Genomic DNA, 27,723 nt, shown 5'->3' on the forward strand with positions numbered 1-27,723 from the left:
GGGGCTACTAGGAGGTTACAAGGGGGCTACTAGAAGGTTACTAGGGGGCTACTAGGAGGTTACTAGGGGGCTACTAGGAGGTTACTAGGGGTTACTAGGAGGCTACTAGGAGGTTACTAGGAGGTAACTAGGGGTTACTAGGGGTTACTAGGAGGCTACTAGGAGGTTACTAGGGGCTACTAGGAGGTTACTAGGGGGCTACTAGGAGGTTACTAGGAGGTTACTAGGGGGCTACTAGGAGGTTACTAAGGGGTTACTAAGATGTTACTAGGAGGTTACTAGGGGGCTACTAGGAGGTTACTAGGGGTTACTAGGAGGCTACTAGGAGGTTACTAGGGGGCTACTAGGAGGAGACTAGGGGGCTACTAGGAGGTTACTAGGGGGCTACTAGGAGGTTACTAGGAGGTGACTAGGAGGTTACTAGGAGGTTACTAGGGGTTACTAAGATGTTACTAGGAGGTTACTAGGGGGCTACTAGGAGGTTACTAGGGGTTACTAGGAGGCTACTAGGAGGCTACTAGGAGTTTACTAGTGGTTACTAGGGGTTACTAAGATGTTACCAGGATGTTACTAGGGGGCTACTTGGAGGTTACTAGGAGGCTACTAGGAGGTTACTAGGAGGCTACTAGGAGGCTACTAGGAGGCTACTAGGAGATAACTAGGGGTTACTAGGGGTTACTAAGATGTTACTAGGGGGCTACTAGGAGGTTACTAGGAGGTTACTAGGAGGCTACTAGGAGGCTACTAGGGGTTACTAAGAGGTTAATAGGAGCTAACTAGGAGGTTACTAGGGGGCTACTAGGAGGTTACTAGGAGGCTACTAGGAGGCTACTAGGGGTTACTAAGAGGTTACTAGGAGATTACTAAGAGGCTAATAGGAGGTTACTAGGAGGCTACTAGGAGGTTACTAGGAGGTTACTAGGGGGTTACTAGGGGTTACTAGGAGGCTACTAGGAGGTTACTAGGAGGTTACTAGGAGGCCAGATGACAAAACCTGCACACACTCCCAAGGGTTGCAGGTCTGCCGACTTCCATTCCGTCCTTCATTTTAATCAGAGAACTATCCAATAAACCAAACTGTTGCTTTAACTGTGAATGTACTTTATTGCAAACAATCCTAAAATAAAATGTAGCATACATAAAATAAACAATGTATTTACATTGGGTCTAATGTGTGTGAGATGGGGGCATGTTTTTCATCTCAGAAAAAAGCACAAAGAATTTCCTAAAACTGTACACATTAAGCAATAGTCTTTTACAATATTATCAATCACACTTTGATTTGATAGATTTTTAGAGTAATAATGTAGATATTGATAATGGATATGAAGGAGTAGATATCTCCAATCCTAAAATAAAATGGACTAAACATAAAATAAACAAGTAATTGCAACTTATTTACATTGTGGATAATGAGTGTGTGCCAGAAATCATCGTGGGTAGACATGGCACTTGCAATGCCAGTGTTGTGGGTTCGATTCCCATGGGGGACCAGTACAAGAAAATGTATGAACTCACTGCTGTAAGTCGCTCTGGATAAGAGCGTCTGCCAAATGACTGTAAATGTAAAAGTGAAAGGAAAATACAATCTGTGATCAGTGTGATTGGTACAAACAGGGAAAGACTAAATTATGGATTGAATATTTTCTCTGACTGCAGTACAATTGCCTTTTGACCAGTGACACCAGTCCCAGAGCTACAGGTCCAGGTATAACAGTGACACCAGTCCCAGAGCTACAGGTTCAGGTATAACAGTGACACCAGTCCCAGTCCCAGAGCTACAGGTCCAGGTATAACAGTGACACCAGTCCCAGTCCCAGAGCTACAGGTCCAGGTATAACAGTGACACCAGTCCCAGAGCTACAGGTCCAGGTATAACAGTGACACAAGTCCCAGAGCTACAGGTCCAGGCACCATGGTGATACTAGTCCCAGAGCTACAGGTCCAGGTATAACAGTAACACCAGTCCCAGAGCTCAGGTCCAGGTATAACAGTGACACCAGTCCCAGAGCTACAGGTCCAGGTACCATGGTGATACCAGTCCCAGAGCTACAGTTCCAGGCACCATGGTGATACTAGTCCCAGAGCTACAGGTCCAGGTATAACAGTGACACCAGTCCCAGAGCTACAGGTCCAGGTATAACAGTGACACCAGTCCCAGAGCTACAGGTCCAGGTACCATGGTGATACCAGTCCCAGAGCTACAGGTCCAGGTATAACAGTGACACTAGTCCCAGAGCTACAGGTCCAGGTATAACAGTGACACCAGTCCCAGAGCTACAGGTCCAGGTACCATGGTGATACCAGTCCCAGAGCTACAGGTCCAGGTATAACAGTGACACCAGTCCCAGAGCTACAGGTCCAGGTATAACAGTGACACCAGTCCCAGAACTACAGGTCCAGGTATAACAGTGACACTAGTCCCAGAGCTACAGGTCCAGGTATAACAGTGACACCAGTCCCAGAGCTACAGGTCCAGGTACCATGGTGATACCAGTCCCAGAGCTACAGGTCCAGGTATAACAGTGACACCAGTCCCAGAGCTACAGGTCCAGGTATAACAGTGACACCAGTCCCAGAGCTACAGGTCCAGGTACCATGGTGATACCAGTCCCAGAGCTACAGGTCCAGGTATAACAGTGACACTAGTCCCAGAGCTACAGGTCCAGGTATAACAGTGACACCAGTCCCAGAGCTACAGGTCCAGGCATAACAGTGTCACCAGTCCCAGAGCTACAGGTCCAGGTATAAAAGTGACACCAGTCCCAGAGCTACAGGTCCAGGTATAACAGTGACACTAGTCCCAGAGCTACAGGTCCAGGTATAACAGTGACACTAGTCCCAGAGCTACAGGTCCAGGCATAACAGTGACACCAGTCCCAGAACTACAGGTCCAGGTATAACAGTGACGCTAGTCCCAGAGCTACAGGTCCAGGTATAACAGTGACACCAGTCCCAGAGCTACAGGTCCAGGTATAACAATGACACCAGTCCCAGAGCTACAGGTTCAGGTATAACAGTGACACCAGTACCAGAGCTACAGGTCCAGGTACCATGGTGATACTAGTCCTAGAGCTACAGGTCCAGGTATAACAGTGACACCAGTCCCAGAGCTACAGGTCCAGGTATAAAAGTGACACCAGTCCCAGAGCTACAGGTCCAGGCGCCATGGTGATACTAGTCCCAGAGCTACAGGTCCAGGTATAACAGTGACACTAGTCCCAGAGCTACAGGTTCAGGTTTAACAGTGTCACCAGTCCCAGAGCTACAGGTCCAGGCACTATGGTGATAGCAGTCCCAGGGCTACAGGTCCAGGTATAACAGTGACACTAGTCCCAGAGCTACACGTCTAGGTATAACAGTGACACCAGTCCCAGAGCTACAGGTCCAGGTATAACAGTGACACCAGTCCCAGACCTACAGGTCCAGGCACTATGGTGATACCAGTCCCAGAGCTACAGGTCCAGGTATAACAGTGATACTAGCCCCAGAGCTACAGGTCCAGGTTTAACAGTGACACCAGTCCCAGAGCTACAGGTCCAGGTATAACAGTGACACCAGTCCCAGAGCTACAGGTACAAGTATTACAGTGACACCAGTCCCAGAGCTACAGGTCCAGGTATAACAGTGACACCAGTCCCAGTCCCAGGTACCAGGCACCATGGTGATACTAGTCCCAGTCCCAGATCCCAGGCACCATGGCCAGATGGTAATGACACATTACCTCAGTTTCCTCAGGTCCTTCACCATGTGTTCTTCTCACCAGCAGATGTTATAAACCTGGACTTTTCACTGCAGAGACACAGATATAAACATAGTTAAAGGGTTACTAGGGGGTTACTAAGGGGTTACTAAGGGGTTAATAAGGGGTTTAATAAGGGGTTTAATAAGGTGTTAATAGGGGGTTACTAAGGGGTTACTAGGGGGTTACTAAGGGGTTACTAAGGGGTTACTAGGGGGTTACTAAGAGGTAATAAAAATGTTTTATTGCCACAAACACCACATTGGTGCAGGGTGATGTGTTGTTTTACAAGGTCAACCATATTAGTATTTGTATTTGTATTTTTGTATTTATTATGGATCCCCATTAGTTCCTACTCTTCCTGGGGTCCAGCAAAATTAACGCAGTTCTACTTTTTTTTAAAACATTACAATACATTCATAACAGATTTCACAACATATTAAGTGTGTGCTCAGGTCCCTGCTCTACTATCACATATAGTAGAGCAGGTACACGTACACAACATCCATGTGTACGTGTGTATATAGTGCGTATGTTATTGTGTGTTTGTATGCATGAGTCTGTGCCTACGTTTGTGTTGCTTCACAGTCCCCGCTGTTCCATATGGTGTATTTTTATCTGTTTATTTAAATCAAATTTTACTGCTTGTATCAGTTACTTGATGTGGAATAGAGTTCCATGTAGTCATGGTTCTATGTAGTACTGTGCGCCTCCCATAGTCTGTTCTGGAGTTGGGGTGCCCCTGGAGCAAGTTAGAGTACCTTGCTCAATGGCACCTCAACAAATTTTTCACCTTGTCGACTTTCGGTTACTGGCCCAATGCTGTGACCACTAGGCTACCTGCCGCCTACTAGGGGGCTACTAGGAGGTTACTAGGGGGCTACTAGGAGGTTACTAGGGGGCTACTAGGAGGTTACTAGGGGGCTACTAGGAGGTTACTAGGGGTTACTAGGAGGCTACTAGGAGGTTACTAGGAGGTAACTAGGGGTTACTAGGGGTTACTAGGAGGCTACTAGGAGGTTACTAGGGGCTACTAGGAGGTTACTAGGGGGCTACTAGGAGGTTACTAGGAGGTTACTAGGGGGCTACTAGGAGGTTACTAGGGGGTTACTAAGATGTTACTAGGAGGTTACTAGGGGGCTACTAGGAGGTTACTAGGGGTTACTAGGAGGCTACTAGGAGTTTACTAGGGGGCTACTAGGAGGTTACTAGGGGGCTACTTGGAGGTTACTAGGGGGCTACTAGGAGGTTACTAGGAGGTGACTAGGAGGTTACTACGGGTTACTAGGGGTTACTAAGATGTTACTAGGAGGTTACTAGGGGGCTACTAGGAGGTTACTAGGGGTTACTAGGAGGCTACTAGGAGGCTACTAGGAGTTTACTAGTGGTTACTAGGGGTTACTAAGATGTTACCAGGATGTTACTAGGGGGCTACTTGGAGGTTACTAGGAGGCTACTAGGAGGCTACTAGGAGATAACTAGGGGTTACTAGGGGTTACTAAGATGTTACTAGGGGGCTACTAGGAGGTTACTAGGAGGTTACTAGGAGGCTACTAGGAGGCTACTAGGGGTTACTAAGAGGTTAATAGGAGCTAACTAGGAGGTTACTAGGGGGCTACTAGGAGTTTACTAGGAGGCTACTAGGAGGCTACTAGGGGTTACTAAGAGGTTACTAGGAGATTACTAAGAGGCTAATAGGAGGTTACTAGGAGGCTACTAGGAGGTTACTAGGAGGTTACTAGGGGGTTACTAGGGGTTACTAGGAGGCTACTAGGAGGTTACTAGGAGGTTACTAGGAGGCTACTAGGAGGCTACTAAGAGGTTACTATGAAGTTACTGAAAGCCTACTAAGCTGTTACTATGGGGTTACTAAGAGGTTACTAGGAGGCTACTAGGAGGCTACTAGGAGGCTACTAGGAGGTTACTAGGAGGCTAATAGGAGGTTACTAGGAGGCTACTAGGAGGTTACTAGGGGGTTACTAGGGGTTACTAGGAGGTTACTAGGAGGCTACTAGGAGGTTACTAGGGGTTACTAAGAGGTTACTATGAGGCTACTAGGAGGCTACTAGGATGCTACTAGGAGGCTACTAGGAGGTTACTAGGGGTTACTAGGAGGTTACTAAGAGGTTACTAGGAGGTTACTAGGGGGTTACTAGGAGGCTACTAGGAGGCTACTAGGAGGCTACTAGGAGGTTACTAGGGGGTTACTAAGAGACTACTAGGAGGCTACTAGGAGGTTACTAAGAGGTTACTAGGAGGTTACTAGGGGGTTACTAGGGGTTGCTAGGAGGTTACTAGGAGGCTACTAGGAGGTTACTATGAATTTACTGAAAGCCTACTAAGCTGTTACTATGGGGTTACTAAGAGGTTACTAGGAGGTTACTAGGAGGCTACTAGGAGGTTACTAGGAGGTTACTAGGAGGCTACTAGGGGTTACTAGGGGTTACTAAGAGGTTACAAGGAGGTTACAAGGAGGTTACTAGGAGGTTACTAAGAGGCTACTAGGAGGCTACTAGGAGGCTACTAGGAGGTTACTAGGAGGTTACTAGGGGGTTACTAGGAGGTTACTAGGAGGCTACTAGGAGGTTACTAGGGGTTACTAAGAGGTTACTAGGAGGTTACTAAGAGGCTACTAGGAGGCTACTAGGAGGTTACTAGGGGTTACTAGGGATAACTAAGAGGTTACTAAGAGGTTACTAAGAGGATAATAGGAGGTTACTAGGGGTTACTAAGAGGTTACTAGGAGGCTACTTGGAGGCTACTAGGATGCTACTAGGAGGCTATTAGGAGGCTACTAGGGGTTACTAGGAGGTTACTAGGAGGCTACTAGGAGGCTACTAGGAGGTTACTAGGAGGTTACTAAGAGACTACTAGGAGGTTATTAAAAGGCTACTAGGAGGTTACTAAGAGGCTACTAGGAGGTTACTAGGAGGTTACTAGGGGGTTACTAGGAGTTACTAGGAGGTTACTAAGAGGCTACTAGGAGGCTACTAGGAGGTTACTAGGGGGTTACTAGGAGTTACTAGGAGGTTACTAAGAGGCTACTAGGAGGCTACTAGGAGGTTACTAGGGGGTTACTAAGAGGCTACTAGGAGGCTACTAGGAGGCTACTAGGGGTTACTAATAGGTTACTAGGGGTTACTAAGAGGTTACTAGGAGGCTACTAGGAGGTTACTAGGGGGTTACTAGGGGTTACTAGGGGGTTACTAGCAGGCTACTAGGAGGTTACTAGGAGGCTAATAGGAGGTTACTAGGACGCTACTAGGGGGTTACTAGGGGGTTACTAGGGGTTACTAGGAGGCTACTTGGAGGCTACTAGGAGGTTACTAGAGGTTACTAAGAGGTTACTAAGAGGTTATTTTGAAGTTACTGAAAACCTACTAAGCTGTTACTATGGGGTGTCATGATGTTGCCCTCTTTGAGTACAGGGAGGACAGTTGAACCCCTCCCCCTTGCACCATCCCCCAACCTATCTCCCCCCACCCAGGCCCTGTGTGAAGGCGTGGTAAAATTCCAAAGGAGAATCTCCTGCCACATGGCCCATAGAGAGACACAGGAAATTCTTCCAACTCACAGAATTGGGGAACCGAACGACATTTATGTTCTGGAGAAGGTATAAAAAATTGGTGAAGAATCCAGCTACGAACTGGTCCGCTTGGTACAATTTTGTGATACTCAGAAGAGACAATATAGCCATATTACCATAAAACTGTTTATATAATAGCCTCAGCTATGGGACTTGCATCCAAATGGTGGTATAAAATGTATTAATAAGGATAAACCTATTTGTAATACATTGAGATGCTATGTACTGATGTTAATGTGATAGAATTGTATTTCTGTACCAAGCTTAGCTCAGTCATCGGCACGCACCCCCCAGGACATGGACAAGGCGTCATGTGACAAGCCTGTTCAATGTTCACGTATATAACCCCACCTAGAAGTTATTTCTTTAGACCAGCTTACCTCAGAAGAGAGAGCCAAAGTTTGACCACCCAATTCCTCTACTGAAAGTTAACTTTTAGACTACCGATACCGACAGAATAAGAACAAGTCTTTGATATTAATTATTAGTCTGCAGCTAAGTAAATTATATCATTGAACGCAAAGACCAACGAAACATCCATTCTATAACGACATTAATGAATGCCGCTTTGAAAGATCCAATCTAACCGAGAGAGAGAGAGAACTCTCCAACAGAACGACTCTCCAACAAGGATCCCGACGACACACTGAGCGTAAATATATATTGATTGCAATTGTTCCCGAATGAGTGAGCGTTCATGTGCAAAGGCTTAGCATATCAATTGTTAATATTAATGAACTCTGTGTGCCTCCTCAGCTGCCCTTTATGACCCTTTGTTTAACAAGACACCCGCCATGCCTGTTTAGCCCACTAGGGCACATTACTCTACCAATTCTTTGTGACGATAATTACTGTTTGTATGCTTTCTGTGAATTACTTAGTTTAGTAAATAAATGATTTTAAGACAATTGATGTATGGATGACTTTAGTAAAGGCTGGATTCGTGCAGATACAACAATATACGACGTTTGGAATGAGACTGGACGCGAGGTAAAATACACCATTTAAACCAGAAGATAATCGGCCTATACTTTAATATAATATAATATATAATGTTATAATATAGGAAAGTTATATTAGGAAAATTATAACTTTGTAATCTGAATATTTTCCTTGGTGCCCCGATCTCCTAGTTAATTACAATTAAACGATTAATCAGTTTAACCTGTTAGGGCTAGGGGGCAGCATTGACACGGCTGGATAAAAAACATACCCGATTTAATCTAGTTACCACTCCTACCCAGTAACTAGAATATGCATATACTTATTACATATGGATAGAAAACACCCTACATTTTCTAAAACTGTTTGAATGGTGTCTGTGAGTATAACAGAACTCAAATGGCAGGTCAAAACCTGAGAGATTCCTTTACAGGAAGTGGCCTGTCTGACCATTTGTTGAACTTCTTTTCCATCTCTATCATTTACTAAGGATCTCTGCTCTAACGTGACACTTCCCACGTCGTCCATAGGCGCTCAGAGCCCGGGAAAAAACAGAATGTCGTCATTCCAGCCCCAGGCTGAAACACATTATCGCCTTTCTCAAGTGGCCGATCAAGGGACACTGGCTTATGCGCGTGACCCCGACCGCCCCCGCCTTTGGGATTTTTTCCTCTGTTTGCCGAAAAGGAGATTCCCTGTCGGAATATTATCGCTTTTCTACGAGAAAAATGTCGTAAAAATTGATTTTAAACAGCGGTTGACATGCTTCGAAGTACGGTAATGGAATACTTAGAATTTTATTGTCACGAATTGCGCCATGCGCGTGACACTTCTTTACTACTTCGGATAGTGTCTGGAACGCACGAACAAAACGCCGCTATTCGGATATAACGATGGATTATTTTGGACCAAACCAACGTTTGTTATTGAAGTAGCAGTCCTGGGTGTGTATTCTGACGAAGACAACAAAAGGTAATGAAACTTTTATAATAGTAAATATGATTATGGTGAGTGCTAAACTTGCCGGGTGTCTAAATAGCGAGCCCGTGATGCCTGGGCTATGTACTTAGAATATTGCAAAATGTGCTTTCACCAAAAAGCTATTTTAAAATCGGACATATCGAGTGCATAGAGGAGGTCTGTATCTATAATTCTTAAAATAATTGTTATGCTTTTTGTGAACGTTTATCGTGAGTAATTTAGTAAAATGTTAGCGAATTCCCCGGAAGTTTGCGGGGGGTATGCTAGTTCTGAACGTCACATGCTAATGTAAAAAGCTGGTTTTTGATATAAATATGAACTTGATTGAACAAAACATGCATGTATTGTATAACATAATGTCCTAGGGTTGTCATCTGATGAAGATCATCAAAGGTGAGTGCTGCATTTAGCTGTCTTCTGGGTTTTGGTGACATTATATGCTGGCTTGAAAAATGGGTGTCTGATTATTTCTGGCTTGGTACTCTGCTGACATAATCTAATGTTTTGCTTTCGTTGTAAAGCCTTTTTGAAATCGGACAGTGTGGTTAGATTAACGAGAGTCTTGTCTTTAAATGGCTGTAAAATAGTCATATGTTTGAGAAATTGAAGTAATAGGATTTTTAAGGTTTTGAAAATCGCGCCACAGGATAGCAGTGGCTGTTACGTAGGTGGGACGAATTCGTCCCGCCTAGCCTAGAGAGGTTAATCGCGTGATAATAATTACAGGGAGTTAATTGATAAACGTCTTTAGTTTAATCGTGGCCCAAAGACACGACATATATGGTGCCCCCTGTGAGGACTCTAAAACTAAAACGCACGTTGGGTCATTTTGATAATACATTATGGAGCCCCCGTGCGAGGAATCTAAGATAGAATTGGACTTTGCTGTGAAATTCTATATATCAATTGTGCAAACAGAATTGTACAAACAGCCTGCTATCTATACAAAAGGTGATTGTGTGTATTTTCCATTGGGAGAAGCTATATAGAGCTGCTCCGGTCTTATGTCGATAGCAGTGAGGGATAAATTCCAGATTTAGTCCGTTAGGCCAAACGGTACAATTTCTGTCGGTCAATATTAACTTCTAGAGTAAGGTTAGAAATTAGAAGATAACTGTCCGGTGACCGAGCCGAATAATTCGCCTACCGCACTAAGACAGTGTGGGCAGACCGTATCCGTATCTGTATTTAAGTACCGTGTCGCTCCGGTCAACATAAACGCTAGCAGAATATGCTGAATGGGGTTAAGGTGAGACGTCACTAGAAAACCCACCCTTTCCATTGTGAGAGGACCCTATTTTGGTGCTTGGAAGTGATACTCCTGAACCAAGTAGCAATAGCTTAGCATTACTGCAAGCTAACAGAGAGGGAACATTTTACCCTCCCCGTACCACGTTTAAAGTTCCTCCGCTAGCGCGACGGAAGTCCCGACCTTTGTACATCTGTTTAATTTCAGTATTCTATACCCTGGTGGTGAAGAATTGCCAGTACATCTCTAGGGGAAATCCAAACGTGGATCACGGTAAGATATCCAGACAATCGCAATTGACTGGATATGACATCTCATTCAATTTAACTAACAAGTGAAATTGCCAGATTTACCTTTTCAAGTGGATCTTTTAAATAATATCCAAAATTGATTGGGCTTCTACAATGAGACATGATTAACTTTTTCCAAACTTAACGTAGATGAAGCAAAGATCTCAGGTTAATTGAAAGTTAATTCCCAGATAGCCTTTACAGGTTTGATTTATCATAAATAGATTAATCAGTAAAATCTGCTTTAGCAAAGCACATTCAGTATAACCCATTACTGACGGGAGTTACAGGGAGTTAATTGATAAACATGTCTTCAGTTTAATGGTGCCCCAAAGACACGACAGGGGTTACTAGTGGGTTACTAAGAAGTTATTAGGAAGCTACTAGGGGGTTACAGTGAGGTTACTAGGAAGTTACTAAAGCCTACTACGCTGTTACTACAAGGTTACTAAGAGGTTACTAAAAGTTTACTTAGAGGTTACTAGGAGTTTATTAAGAGGTTACTAAAAGTCTACTTAGAGGTTACTAGCAGTTTATTAAGAGGCTACTAGGAGGTTACTAGGGGTTACTAGGAGGTTACTAGGAGGCTACTAAGAGGCTACTAAGAGGTTACTAAGAGGTTACTAGGAGGCTACTAGGAGGTTACTAGGAGATTACTAGGAGGTTACTAGGAGGCTACTAGGAGGCTACTAGGAGGCTACTAGGAGGCTACTAGGAGGCTACTAAGAGGCTCCTAGGAGGTTACTAGGTGGTTACTAGGAGGCTAATAGGAGGCTACTAGGAGGTTACTAGGGGTTACTAGGTGGTTACTAGGAGGTTACTAGGAGGTTACTAGGAGGCTACTAGGTTACTAGGAGGCTACTAAGAGGCTACTAGGAGGCTACTAGGAGGTTACTAGGAGGTTACTAGGAGGCTACTAGGAGATAACTAAGAGCCTACTAGAAGGTTACTAAGAGGTTACTAGGTGGTTACTCAGAAGTTACTAACAAGCGTAGGCTCTTTGGCAGATGAATCCGATGCGGTCAGTGCAGAAGAAGTCATTCCAGTTGGCCTCGTGGATCAGCCCGGCACAGTCTTCTCCCTCCTCATGACCATGTGACCAGTTGTCTGGCTGGCCTGGCTTCCACTTCCTATAGAAACTCACCATATACAGTATGTTTATCACTGTACATATAATGTCTCTTAAAGCTCTCTTAAAGCAATCTGACCAAATTCACATAGAGCACAGTCCTCAAATAGCTGAAAATACAATATTTTTGGTTATTAAAAATATATTTCTCAGCGGTTTAAATCTAATTTTAGCAACCAGGTCATGGCAAAGCGATTGCTATATTTTGCTCCTTTAAGTCAAGACAACCAATCAGAGCTTAGTACCATAGATACATCTGTGGTCTGATTGGCTGGTGGTGTAACGAGGAAAGTTAAACTCTGAACGATGCCTGACAGGCAGCACTGTCTCCCAGGCTGTGTGCCTCTCCCAAGTCCACAGCCAATCGCACGCAAGGAACAACTCAGCTAATTTGGCTAGTCTTGTGAGTGAGGGAGCTAGCTATTTAGCTAGGTAGTCTTGCTAGCTAGCTAGCAAACAAGCTTATTATCTATGCTGGTTTTTAGCTTGCATAATTAATACGTGTATAATTATAAAGGACACTTCATATTTTGTGGATAATATTTAAATGTACAGAGTGGGTGAGCTCTGTTCCTGACAGCCTGATCAGATTCAATAGCAGCCTCAGAGGGTTGGCTGTCTGCAAGGAGCCTTACCTATGAAACAGCCTACAAGGCAGCATCCTGACATCAGCCTCTGAGGTTGCAATTGAATCAGATCAGCATGGCAGGAATAGAGCTCTCCCCCTGGATCAGATCTGCATCAGCCTAAACGGCACTCACTGCTAATCTGCCTGCAAGGAGCTTTATATATGAATCAGCCTACAAGGTATAATCCTGATTTATCAGACTCTGAAATTGAATCTGATCAGCCTGTCAGGAATGGAGCTCACCCACTCTGTAAATGTAAATACTATCCACAGTGTCCCTTACAATTATAAACATACAACTTATGCAAGCTAACAACCAGGATAGATACCGTCCTAGCTTGCAAGCTAGTTAACAACCAGGATAGATAACAGGCTAGCTTGCAAGCTAGCTAACAAAACTACCTCACTCACCAGCTAGCTCGCTCAAAATAATAGCCAAGTTAGCTGCGTTATTCCTTGCATGCGATTGGCTGTGGTCTTGGGGGAGGCACGCAGCCTGGGAGACAGAGTTGACTGTCAGGCATAATTTAGGCCTTAAATACCCGACGAGCTGATTGTGACTCACGTGAAGACGGGCAGAGTTCCATCCACCCACTTCCAGACATTCTCGTCCTCTCGGTCCATCAGCCCCAGCCAGAAGTAGCCTTTTCCTGCTATCTGCTTCCTTACCCATTGCTGAAAAACACACAACGCGCATTAATAAGGATGTTAGTGACACTGTGATCATTCATGTAAATATGATTTACTCAGTATGGGTTTAAATATCTCAGGGTCTCGTTGTTATTCAGTCAGTATGGGTTTAAAAATCTCAGGGTCTTGTTGTTATTCAGTCAGTATGGGTTTAAATATCTCAGGGTCTTGTTGTTATTCAGTCAGTATGGGTTTAAATATCTCAGAGTCTTGTTGTTATTCAGTCAGTATGGGTTTAAACATCTCAGAGTCTTGTTGTTATTCAGTCAGTATGGGTTTAAATATCTCAGGGTCTTGTTGTTATTCAGTCAGTATGGGTTTAAAAATCTCAGGGTCTTGTTGTTATTCAGTCAGTATGGGTTTAAATATCTCAGGGTCTTGTTGTTATTCAGTCAGTATGGGTTTAAATATCTCAGGGTCTTGTTGTTATTCAGTCAGTATGGGTTTAAATACAGTCGAAGTCGAAAGTTTACATACACTTAGGTTGGAGTCATTAAAACTGTTTTGTCAACCACTCCACAAATTTCTTGTTAACAAACTATAGTTTTGGCAAGTCGGTTAGGACATATACCTTGTGCATGACACGTAATTTTTCCAACAATTGTTTACAAACAGATAATTTCACTGTACCTCAATTCCAGTGGGTCAGAAGTTTACATACACTAAGTTGACTGTGCCTTTAAACGGCCTTGGAAAATTCCAGAAAATTATGTAATGGCTTTAGAAGCTTCTGATAGGCTAATTGACATAATTTGAGTCAATTGGAAGTGTACCTGTGGATGTATTTCAAGGCCTACCTTCAAACTCAGTGCCTCTTAGCTTGACATCATGAAAACATCAAAAGAAATCAGCCAAGACCTCATAAAAAAATGTGTAGACCTCCACAAGTCTGGTTCATCCTTGGGAGCAATTTCCAAATGCCTGAAGGTACCACGTTCATCTGTGCAAACAATAGTACACACCAAGGGACCACGCAGCCGTCATACCGCTCAGGAAGGAGAAGCGTTCTGTCTCCTAGAGATGAACGTACTTTGGTGCGAGAAGTGCAAATCAATCCCAGAACAACAACAAAGGACCTTGTGAAGATGCTGGAGGAAACAGGTACAAAAGTATCTATATCCACAGTAAAACGAGTCCTATATCAACATAAACTGACAAGTAGCCCAGCAAGGAAGCCACTGCTCCAAAACCGCCATAAAAAAGCCAGACTACGGTTTGCAACTGCACATGGGGACAAAGGTCGTACTTTTTGGAGAAATGTCCTCTGGTCTGATGAAACAAAAATAGAACTGTTTGGCCATAATGACCATCGTTATGTTTGGAGGAAAAAGGGGGAGGCTTGCAAGCCGAAGAACACAATCCCAACCGGGAAGCATGGGGGTGGCTGCATCATGTTGTGGGGGTGCTTTGCTGCAGGAGGGACTGGTGCACTTCACAAAATAGATGGCTACTTGAGGAAGGAAAATTATGTGCATATATTGAAGCAACATCTCAAGATATCAGTCAGGAGGTTAAAGCTTGGTCGCAAATGGGTCTTCCAAATGGACAATGATCCCAAGCATACTTCCAAAGTTGTGGCAAAATGGTTTAAGGACAACAAAGTCAAGGTATTGGAGTGGCCATCACAAAGCCCTGACCTCCATCCTATAGAACATTTGTGGGCAGAACGAAAAAAGTGTGTGCGAGCAAGGAGGTCTACAAACCTGACTCAGTTACACCAGCTCTGTGAGGAGGAATGGGCCAAAATTCACCAAACTTATTGCGGGATTCTTGTGGAAGGCTACCCGAAACGTTTGACCGAAGTTAAAGAATTTAAAGGCAATGCTACCAAATACTAATTGAGTGTATGTAAACTTCTAACCCACTGGGAATGTGATGAAAGAAATAAAGCTGAAATAAATCCTTCTCTTGACTATTATTCTGACATTTCACATTCTTAAAATAAAGTGGTCATCCTAACTGACCTAAAACAGGGAATTTTTACTGGGATTAAATGTCAGGAATTGTGAAAAACTGAGTTTAAGTGTATTTGGCTATGGTGAATGTAAACGTCCGACTTCAACTATATCTCAGAGTCTTGTTGATGACCACTTTATTCAGTCAGTATGGGTTTAAACATCTCAGAGTCTTGTTGTTATTCAGTCAGTATGGGTTTAAATATCTCAGGGTCTTGTTGTTATTCAGTCAGTATGGGTTTAAATATCTCAGGGTCTTGTTGTTATTTACTCAGTATGGGTTTAAATATCTCAGGGTCTTGTTGTTATTCACTCAGTATGGGTTTAAATATCTCAGGGTCTTGTTGTTATTCAGTCAGTATGGGTTTAAATATCTCAGGGTCTTGTTGTTATTCAGTCAGTATGGGTTTACATTTCTCAGGGTCTTATTATTTAAGGTCAGGGGTTAGGTGTGACTAGACTTAGTGTACCTGTTCCTCCAGGTCAACGTTAGGGGTCAGGGATCAAGTGTTACTGGACCTACCTGCTCCTCCAGGTTAGGAGTTAGGAGTTAGGGGTCAGGGGTAAAGGGTCAGGGGTGAGGTGTACCTATTCCTCCAGGATGACCATGGATGATGTCATGTTGAGGTTATAGGTAAGGGATTAGGGGTTAGGTCTGACTAGATTTAGTGTACCTGTTCCTCCAGGTCAACGTTAGGGATTAGGGGTTAGGTGTGACTAGACCTACCTGCTCCTCCAGATCCCTCACTATAATCATGGATGATGTCATGTTGGAACAGAAGTCGTGAGCCTCGTCAAAGTTGAGTCTCTGAAGACCAGAAGAGAAGAAGTAGCATCTGGAACTGAAGCCACTCCAATGGGACGGGCAGCCTGGATTACAGATGTAGAATCTTAATTTAGTGAGTTTGCTACAGCAGGAAAATAATCCTACAGCAACAGGAAATGTGAATTATTATGTGGATTATAATTCATTGACCTTTTTGTAGGGATTGACCCAAAAAATTATATGGGAAAATCAAGTTCCCCTGCATCAGGGTGATCAAATTAAGGTCCTACATCTGTAACATGAACACTGTTTGTACCCCAACACTATAACAACATGAACCCTGTTAGTACCACAACATGAACCCTGTTAGTACCCTAACACTATAACAACATGAACCCTGTGGGTACCCCAACACTATAACAACATGTACCCTGTTAGTACCCCAACACTATAACAACATGAACCCTGTTGGTACCCCCAATACTATAACAACATGAACCCTGTTAGTACCCCAACAGTATAACAACATGAACCCTGTTAGTACCCCCAACACTATAACAACATGAACCCTGTTAGTACCCCCAACACTATAACAACATGAACCCTGTTAGTACCCCCAACACTATAACAACATGAACCCTGTTAGTACCCCCAACACTATAACAACATGAACCCTGTGGGTACCCCAACACTATAACAACAAGAAACCTGTTAGAACCCCAACACTATAACAACATGAACCCTGTTAGTACCCCAACACTATAACAACATGAACCCCGTTAGTACCCCCAACACTATAACAACATGAACCCTGTTAGTACCCCCAACACTATAACAACATGAACCTTGTTAGTACACCAACACTATAACAAAATGAACCCAGTTAGTACCCCAACACTATAACAACATGAACCCAGTTAGTACCCCAACACTATAACAACATGAACCCTCTTAGTACCCCAACATTATAACAACATGAACCCTGTTAGTACCCCAACATTATAACAACATGAACCTTGTGGGTACCCCAACACTATAAAAACATGAACCCTGTTAGTACCCCAACACTATAACAACATGAACCCTGTTAGTACCCCAACACAATAACAACATGAACCCTGTGGGTACCCCAAACTATAACAACATGAACCCTGTTAGTACCCCAACACTACAACAACATGAACCCTGTTAGTACCCCAACATTATAACAACATGAACCTTGTGGGTACCCCAACACTATAACAACATGAACCCTGTTAGTACCCCAACACTATAACAACATGAACCCTGTTAGTACCCCAACACTATAACAACATGAACCCTGTTAGTACCCCAACACTATAACAACATGAACCCTGTTAGTACCCCAACACTATAACAACATGAACCCTGTTAGTACCCCAACACAATAACAACATGAACCCTGTGGGTACCCCAAACTATAACAACATGAACCCTGTTAGTACCCCAACACTACAACAACATGAACCCTGTTAGTACCCCAACACTATAACAACATGAACCCTGTTAGTACCCCAACACAATAACAACATGAACCCTGTGGGTACCCCAAACTATAACAACATGAACCCTGTTAGTACCCCAACACTACAACAACATGAACCCTGTTAGTACCCCAACACTATAACAACATGAACCCTGTTAGTACCCCAACACTATAACAACATGAACCCTGTTAGTACCCCAACACTATAACAACATGAACCCTGTTAGTACCCCAACACAATAACAACATGAACCCTGTGGGTACCCCAAACTATAACAACATGAACCCTGTTAGTACCCCAACACTACAACAACATGAACCCTGTTAGTACCCCAACACTATAACAACATGAACCCTTTTAGTACCCCAACACTATAACAACATGAACCCTGTTAGTACCCCAACACTATAACAACATGAACCCTGTGGGTACCCCAACACTATAACAACATGAACCCTGTTAGTACCCCAACACTATAACAACATGAACCCTGTTAGTACCCCACACTATAACAACATGAACCCTGTTAGTACCCCAACACTATAACAACATGAACCCTGTTAGTACCCCAACACTATAACAACATGAACCCTGTTAGTACCCCAACACTATAACAACATGAACACTGTTAGTACCCCCAACACTATAACAACATGAACCCTGTTAGTACCCCCAACACTATAACAACATGAACCCTGTGGGTACCCCAACACTATAACAACATGAACCCTGTTAGTACCCCCAACACTATAACACCATGAACCCTGTTAGTACCCCCAACACTATAACAACATGAACCCTGTTAGTACCCCCAACACTATAACAACATGAACACTGTTAGTACCCCCAACACTATAAAAACATGAACCCTGTTAGTACCCCCAACACTATAACAACATGAACCCTGTGGGTACCCCAACACTATAACAACATGAACCCTGTTAGTACCCCCAACACTATAACACCATGAACCCTGTTAGTACCCCCAACACTATAACAACATGAACCCTGTTAGTACCCCCAACACTATAACATGAACCCTGTTAGTACCCCAACACTATAACAACATGAAACCTGTTAGTACCCCAACACTATAACAACATGAACCCTGTTAGTACCCCAACACTATAACAACATGAACCCTGTTAGTACCCCATCACTATAACAACATGAACCCTGTTAGTACCCCAACACTATAACAACATGAACCCTGTTAGTACCCCAACACTATAACAACATGAACCCTGTTAGTACCCCAACACTATAACAACATGAACCCTGTTAGTACCCCAACACTATAACAACATGAACCCTGTTAGTACCCCCAACACTATAACAACATGAACCCTGTTAGTACCCCAACACTATAACAACATGAACCCTGTTAGTACCCCCAACACTATAACAACATGAACCCTGTTAGTACCCCAACACTATAACAACATGTTAGTACCCCAACACCACAGTGTTGAAGAAGTAGTAGCAGCTGGACCTGAAGCTGGTCCACTGAGCCGAGCAGTCTGGAATATAACACAGTTACTCTGGGGTAGTATCAGCCTGGTAATTACTGTAATCAAAAAACTGTGGCGACAGAGAGGGCTGCCGTGCCTCAAAGCCATGACGGACCTCAAAGAACTTCACTGGACTTAATACAAACTGCATTTATTGTAGCTGGGGATTTTAACAAAGCAAATTTTAATTTTAGAAAGAGGCTACCTGTAGTACTCCCACTGCTAAAACATACAACCACTGTTACTCCAACTTCAGCGACGCCTACAAGGCCCTCCCCCACCCTCTATTCAGCAAATCTGACAATGACTTCATTTTGCTCCTCCCTTCCTATAGGCAGAAACTCAAACAGGAAGTACCCGTACTAAGGACTACTCAACGCTGGTCGGAACAATTGGAATCCACGCTTCAAGATTGTTTTGATTGCGTGGACTGTGTCATGTCTTTGCTATGCTGGATTAAGTGATGCATGCTATTTTATAAAATACTTTCTCTGTAATTAATGTTACCTGATTAAACTAATCATGTAAATGTAATTAACTAGGAAGTCGGGGCACCACGGAAGAATGTTTATAGAGCTGTTGTCTTCCAAATAAACTCTTAACCTCTTGGCGTTCCCCTAGGATAGGGGGCGCTAAAGCGATTTTTGAAAAAAAATTGTGCCCATTTTAAACGGCCTCCTACTCAAACTCAGAAGCTAGGATATGCATATAATTAATACTTGTGGATAGAAAACACCCTAAAGTTTCTAAAACTGTTTGAATGGTGTCTGTGAGTATAACAGAACTCATATGGCAGTCAAAACCCCGAGACAGATGGAAACAGGAAGTGGAATTCTGAATTGCGAACTCAACTTCATCACGTTGCCTATTAATCATACCGTGAGCTATGGTTCATTGAGCACTTCCTATTGCTTCCACTAGATGCCCCGTCTTCACAAATTGGTTTGAGCCTTCTACTGTTAAAACTGAATGAATGAGACGCTGTGGAACGTGGTCACACGGAGAGGGCCATCACCATTATGACGCCGGCGCCCCTGGTTACCCTCCCCTTTCGAAACGTTTTGAAACACAATGCAATCGTCCCCCTCGAATCTTATTGGCTCTCTTGTTGAAAAACGCCCTGAAGATTTATGTTATACAAGGTTTGACATGTTTGAACGAACCTAAATGGGAAAAAAATGCATTTTCTCGAAATGGCTGTCCCGTGGCCGACGAAGCATTTGGATCAGCCTTCAGACGCGCTAACAAGAACAAGCTCTTGGAACATAAAGGAGTAATTTTTTCGAACGAAAATACATTTGTTGTGGACCTGGGATTCCTGGAAGTGCTTTCTGATGAAGACAACCAAAGGTAAGGGATTATTGACAATAGTATACAAGACTAGATGTGATATGCGATTGTTCCAAGATGGCTAGCCTATTGCTATTGCTAGCCTATTGTTCTGAGTATCGCATCCCCTTTTATCGCAAAGTGTGATTACCCAGTAAAGTTATTTTTAAATCTGGCATTACAGGTGCTTTCAAGAGATATTCATCTATAAATCTTAGAATGACAATATTACATTTTAAAAATGTTTTCGAATAGTAATTTAGTAAATTGTAGCTCTGTTTCATCGGATGCATTTGAGGAAAAATAGTTAGTCAACGTTACGCACCGATGTAAAATGCTGTTTTTATATATAAATATGAACTTTATCGAACAAAAGAATGCATGTATTGTGTAACATGATGTCCTAGGTGTGTCATCTGATGAAGACTGTCATAGGTTAGTGCTGCATTTAGCTGTTTTTTGGTTATTTGTGATGCATGTGGTTGGTCGGAAAATGGCTATGTGGCTACTTTTACGATATACTCCTCTAACATAATCTAATGTTTTGCTTTTGCTGTAAAGCCTTTTTGAAATCTGACAAGGTGGTTCGATTCAGGAGAGGTGTATCTATAAAACGATATAATTTGAAAAAAATATATATATACATATTAAATGTTGTTATGCTAATGGCGATATGATTTTTTGCTGGATGTCCGAGGCCGCACAGGGGTTAAAGACCTGGTAATCTTTTATATCAATAGCAGTCAATTATTAATCGTCACCTTATTCAGTCTCATCTGAATATCATAGAATTCTTGGTTATCTTCACAAACCCTGGCTAACAAGTTGAATCAGCAATACAAAATTTGGTTTAATTATTGATTTACTAAATACCTAAATAATCACACAGAATTACATATACACAGGATGGATCATATATTGATTACTAATTATGTCATACAAGGAAACGTCCCTTGCGGACGGAACCGATATGACGGCTGGTTACACAAGGAAAGCGGGTTGGGTTTGAATGAAAGCGCGGGAAGACTAAGAAACAAAAGGATTGGGTCTCTATCGGACCTTGTGAAGCTATGCTATCGAAAATGCAGAATCTTATGCATTCTAATAACCGGCCATTTGGAAAAGGAAAATGCAAGAAATATTTACTCTGAGCTAAGCTGCGCTTCGATAGATTGGTCGTAGATGGAAGGCTGGGTTGCCCAGCAGAGATCTCCCTTGTCCTTTGAAGAATATGTCTTGTGGTAGAATGGGTATGTTGTAGTACCGTCGTTGTGTGGTAGAATGGCTACGTTGTGGTACCCTGTCTTTCTGAAGAGGTTATCCGTCCTTTCCTAGCCCACGTTTACAGCTGTTGCTGCTAACTCGACGTCTAGGATGTATCACTTCTTTAGTGAATAAGAGTTCAAAGTTTATACCAAGTTGCCATACCATAAGCTCATGCTATATTCTGGCTGGTGTAGTCGAAATTCATCCTTCCAGCATGTCGATCGTCACCTCCATGGTGAAATTCTCCCTCTTTAACGTATGGACAGCAGTCCCCACGTCACCGGGAACAAGATACTAATTTCGTTAGGTTGTTGTCGTTCAACCTTTCACAACCAGAGCTCACACTGAGGTTGGCTTAGTTCTGTAGTTGATATTAGCCCATGTAACGTATGGACAGCAGTCCTCACGTCATCGGGAACATAAGTTGACTTTCGTCAAGGGGCTTTTGTAGTGGTGGAGAGAAGGGAGAAGGCGTGTTTCATAGTTCACAACCAATGTCTGTTCACTTGGGCGGGGCCACTGAGTGAGCAGAGTTTATTTTTATGAAAACAATTCTCTCATTTAGAAGCTAAAATTACATTAATCTTTTCACAAATAGTTTCATATTTAAACATTTAAATTGCACAACAATTCCATGTGAATCTGATAACTAGAATGTTTAGACTTTCCAAGATACAGTTTATGTCACCCTATCATCAGTAATAATGTCTCAGACGACAACTGATCTGCATCATATTCTTTAAGTACCAACGAATATTTTCATCTGGTTGGATTACTGAAATATGGTTCCGTTCCCCACCTTTCTGATGTTACCAGACTCTCTCCATGTTAACAAAGGGCTTTCCAAGAGTCAAATCTGTAGAGTAGAGAGAGGAAAGGGGGAAAGGTATTTATGGGGGTCATAAACTTCTCCAACAGGGCAACGTCATGACAACTGGGATATGTTCCGGGTAGCTTCTGAGAATAATATTAACCTCTTATGGCTAGGGGGCAGTATTTTCACGGCTGGATAAAAAACGTACCCGATTTAATCTGGTTACTAATCCTACCCAGTAACTAGAATATGCATATACTTATTATATATGGATAGAAAACACCCTAAAGTTTCTAAAACTGTTTGAATGGTGTCTGTGAGTATAACAGAACTCAAATGGCAGGTCAAAACCTGAGAGATTCCTTTACAGGAAGTGGCCTGTCTGACCATTTCTGGAACTTCTTTGCCATCTCTATCTTTTACAAAGGATCTCTGCTCTAACGTGACACTTCCTACGTCGTCCATAGGCACTCAGAGCCCGGGAAAAACGTGAATGTCGTCATCCCAGCCCCAGGCTGAAACACATTATCGCCTTTCTCAAGTGGCCGATCAAGGGACTGTGGGCTTAGGCGCGTGACCTGGCCGCCCCCGTCTTTGTGATTTTTTCCTCTGTTTGCCGAAAAGGAGATTCCCGGTCGGAATATTATCGCTTTTCTACGAGAAAAATGGCATAAAAATTGATTTTAAACAGCGGTTGACATGCTTCGAAGTACGGTAATGGAATATTTAGAATTTTTTGGTCACGAATTGCGCCATGCGCGCGACCCTTCTTTACCATTCGGATAGTGTCTGGGACGCACAAACAAAACGTCGCTATTCGGATATAACGATGGATTATTTTGGACCAACCCAACATTTGTTATTGAAGTGGCAGTCCTGGGAGTGCATTCTGACGAAGACAACAAAAGGTAATCAAACTTTTATAATAGTAAATCTGATATTGGTGAGTGCTAAACTTGCCGGGTGTCTAAATAGCTAGCCCGTGATGGCTGGGCTATGTACTTAGAATATTGCAAAATGTGCTTTCACAAAAAAGCTATTTTAAAATCGGACATATCGAGTGCATAGAGGAGTTCTGTATCTATAATTCTTAAAATAATTGTTATGCTTTTTGTGAACGTTTATCGTGAGTAATTTAGTAAATTGTTAGCAAATTCCTCCGGAAGTTTGCGGGGGGTATGCTAGTTCTGAACGTCACATGCTAATGTAAAAAGCTGTTTTTTGATATAAATATGAACTTGATTGAACAAAACATGCATGTATTGTATAACATAATGTCCTAGGTGTGTCATCTGATGAAGATCATCAAAGGTTAGTGCTGCATTTAGCTGTCTTCTGGGTTTTTGTGACATTATATGCTAGCTTGAAAAATGGGTGTCTGATTATTTCTGGCTTGGTACTCTGCTGACATAATCTAATGTTTTGCTTTCGCTGTAAAGCCTTTTTGAAATCGGACAGTGTGGTTAGATAAAGGAGAGTCTTGTCTTTAAAATGCTGTGAAATAGTCATATGTTTGAAAAATTGAAGTTTTTGTATTTTTGAGGAATTTGTAATTCGCGCCACGCCTATCATTGGATATTGGAGCAGGTGTTCCGCTAGCGGAACGTCTAGATGTAAGAGGTTAACGAATATACTGATATGTTGACTGAGTTTATCAGGAAGGGAGGGGTGCGTCACTTGAGTGGGTTGTCACTGCTGGTTGTCACTGCTGCTGTTCCAGTTTCAACAGTTCTGCCTGCAGCTATGGAACCCTGACCTGTTCACCGGACGTGCTACCTTGTCCCGGACCTGCTGTTTTCGACTGTCTCTCTCTACCGCACCTGCTGTCTCTAACTCTGAATGCTTGGCTATGAAAACCCAACTGACATTTACTCCTGAGGTGCTGACCTGTTGCACCCTCTACAAATCAAATCAAAGTTTATTTGTCACGTGCGCCGAATACAACAGTTGTAGACGTTACAGTGAAATGCTAAAGAAATAAAAACAGTGAGAATAACAGTAGTGAGGCTATATACAGTAGCGAGGCTATAACAGTAGCTAGGCTCTATACATGCACCAGTTAGTCGGGCTACTTGAGGCAATATGGACATGTAGGTGTAGTTAGTGACTTTAACAACCACTGTGATTATTATTATTATTTGACCCTGCTGGTCATTTATGAACGTTTGAACATCTTGGCCATGTACTGTTATAATCTCAACCCGGCACAGCCAGAAGAGGACTGGACACCCCTCAGAGCCTGGTTCCTCTCTAGGTTTCTTCCTAGGTTCCTGCCTTTGTAGGGAGTTTTTCCTAGCCACCGTGCTTCTACATCTGCATTGCTTGCTGTTTGGGGTTTTAGGCTGGGTTTCTGTACAGCACTTTGTGACATCTACTGATGTAAAAAGGACTTTATAAATACATTTGATTGATTGATTGATTGATTGATTGATTGATTGATTGATTCATTGATTGATTGATTGATTGATTGATTGATTGATTGATTGACTGATCAAAGCTGGGACCGAGACTGAAAAAAAGCTTATGTCTCAAGGCCATCAGATTGTTAAATAGCCATCACTAGCACATTTAAGACTGCTGCCTATATACATAGACTTGATATCACTGGCCACTTTAATAAATGGAACACTAGTCACTTTAATAAAGTTCACATATTTTGCATTGCTCATCTCATATGTGAGTTTAATAATAACGAACATGGAGAGTTACAAAACAAGAGAAGCATCTGGACATGACAACATAACCAATACTGCCTGATGCTAGGGAGTGCTAGATAAATGAGAAGTAATTAAGGGTAGTGATGAAGTCCATGTGTGCTTCATGAGGCGCAGGTGTGTGTAATGAGGGTTGCCAGGTGTGCGTCTTGATGGGTTGCCAGTACCGGTGGTTAGTAAACCGGCGACGGCGAGCGCTAGCGTGGGATTAGACGTGACTTCTCCCCCACCCCCTTTCCCACCAATGTGCAGCTCCAGCCGCAGGACTACACGGGCCAGGGAGAAGGCCACAAGGGCGAGGAGCGGGTCAGTCCGGACAACGAAGGGAGATATCTCGGATGATGTTGGGATCTAGAAAGTCATCCACTGGAACCCAACACCGCTCCTCTGGACCGTACCTCTCCCAGTCCACCAGATACGGGAGCCAACCCCCATGACGTCGGAAGTCCAGGAGGGGGAGGGGTGGCGGTCTGCCTGATCGTTCTGACGGCAGAAGGCATGCTGGAGCCTCAGGTGGGTGGCGTTCCATACCTCCACTGGTACCACTCGTCAACTGCAGGGGCCTCGGTCTGGCTCGGAGTCCACAGAGCCAGGGCCAGCTGATATCCCAGGATGCACTGTAAGGGAGTCAGCCCGGTGGACGAGTGACAAAGTGGGTTCCCACTCAGCCTGCCGGTCCTGGCAGTGACTCCTTAGGAACCTCCACAGCTTCTGGTTGTTCTTCTCCATCTGCCCGTTAGACTGAGGCCGGTACCCGAATGTGAGGCTGACCGTGGCCCCCAGCTTCTCCATAAAGGCTTTCCAGACCCGCAACGTGAATTGGGGACCACGGTCGGAAACAATGTCCTCCGGAAGGCCATAGTACCAGAAGAATTGTGCTAGAATAGTGCCTCAGCGACCTGGAGAGTGGTAGGTAGACCAGAGAGGGATAAAACTGCAAGATTTTGAGAATCTGTCAACAATCCGAATAGTGGTAAAACCATCAGAAAGGGGGAGATCTGTTACAAAGTCTATGGACAGATGTGACCAAGGCCACTGATGGAGGGGAAGGTGGAGTAGTTTACCTGCTGGAGCAAGTCGGTGAGATTTGGATTGAGTACATACCGAACATGAGTTGACATAGTTCCCCTATGGAGCTGTGAGGGGAACGGCACCTCCGTACCTTCAGGCTCTGATCAGGCCCTACACCCAAACAAGGGCACTGCGTTCATCCACCTCTGGCCTGCTCGCCTCCCTACCTCTGAGGAAGCACAGTTCCCGCTCAGCCCAGTCAAAACTGTTCGCTGCTCTGGCACCCCAATGGTGGAACAAGCTCCCTCACGACGCCAGGACAGCGGAGTCAATCACCACCTTCCGGAGACACCTGAAACCCCACCTCTTTAAGGAATACCTAGGATAGGATAAAGTAATCCTTCTAACCCCCCCCCCCCCTTAAAAGATTTAGATGCACTATTGTAAAGTGGTTGTTCCACTGGATATCATAAGGTGAATGCACCAATTTGTAAGTCGCTCTGGATAAGAGCGTCTGCTAAATGACTTAAATGTAAATGTAAATGTAAATATGTATACACTGTATTGTATTCTACTGTATCTTAGTCTATGCCGCTCTGACATTACTCGTCCATATATGTATATATTCTTAATTCCATTACTTTACTTATTGTGTATATGTTGTGAAATTGTTAGATATTACTTGCTAGATATTACTGCATTGTCGGAGTTAGAAACATAGGCATTTCGCAACAGCCACAATAAAATCTGCTAAACAAGTGTATGTGATAAAATCTGATTGATCACAACACTATATCAGCCTGGTTACTGTCACAACACTGAATCAGCCTGGTTACTGTCACAACACTATATCAGCCTGCTTACTATCACAACACTATATCAGCCTGGTTACTATCACAACACTGAATCAGCCTGGTTTCTATGACAGCACTATATCAGCCTGGTTACTATTGTATCACAACACTATATCAGCCTGGTTACTATTGTATCACAACACTATATCAGCCTGTTTACTATTGTATCACAACACTATATCAGCCTGGTTACTATCACAACACTATATCAGCCTGGTTACTATCACAACACTATATCCTCTCTAGGGTAGGTGGCACCAAATCGTCCCACCTACGTAACAGCCAGTGTAATCCCGTGGCGCGTTATTCAAAAACCTCAAAAATGCAAAAACTTCAATTTTTCAAACATATGACTATTTTACACCATTTTAAAGACAAGACTCTCGTTAATCTAACCACACTGTCCGATTTCAAAAAGGCTTTACAACGAAAACAAAACATTAAATTATGTCAGCAGAGTACCCAGCCAGAAATAATCAGACACCCATTTTTCAAGCTAGCATATAATGTCACAAAAACACAGAAGACAGCTAAATGCAGCACTAACCTTTGATGATCTTCATCAGATGACAACCCTAGGACATTATGTTATACAATACATGCATGTTTTGTTCAATCAAGTTCATATTTATATCAAAAACCAGCTTTTTACATTAGCATGTGACTAGCATGTGACTAGCATTCCCACCGAACACTGCCGGTGAATTTACTAAATTACTCACGATAAACGTTCACAAAAAGCATAACAATTATTTTAA

The 27,723-nt window shown here is 43.1% G+C and overlaps 1 protein-coding gene across 2 annotated transcripts in view; it reads right to left on the reverse strand.

Annotated features, from left to right (window-relative positions):
* Positions 1–1,084: 1,084 nt before the first annotated feature.
* Positions 1,085–27,723, reverse strand: part of colec12 (collectin sub-family member 12) — a 130,439-nt gene continuing 103,800 nt past the window's right edge. For both annotated transcript variants that reach the window (XM_045694577.2, XM_045694579.2), the window contains 5 exons: positions 15,920–16,062; positions 13,113–13,222; positions 11,778–11,920; positions 3,725–3,792; positions 1,085–1,557 (listed from right to left, as the gene is read on the reverse strand). In XM_045694577.2, the coding sequence (XP_045550533.2) occupies positions 3,773–3,792; positions 11,778–11,920; positions 13,113–13,222; positions 15,920–16,062 (416 nt within the window). In that variant the 3' untranslated portion in view covers positions 1,085–1,557; positions 3,725–3,772. The remainder of the gene's footprint in view (positions 1,558–3,724; positions 3,793–11,777; positions 11,921–13,112; positions 13,223–15,919; positions 16,063–27,723) is intronic.

This window comes from Salmo salar, chromosome 14, assembly GCF_965601325.2.
Source record: "Salmo salar chromosome 14, fSalSal1, whole genome shotgun sequence".
Classification (NCBI taxonomy): domain Eukaryota; kingdom Metazoa; phylum Chordata; class Actinopteri; order Salmoniformes; family Salmonidae; genus Salmo; species Salmo salar.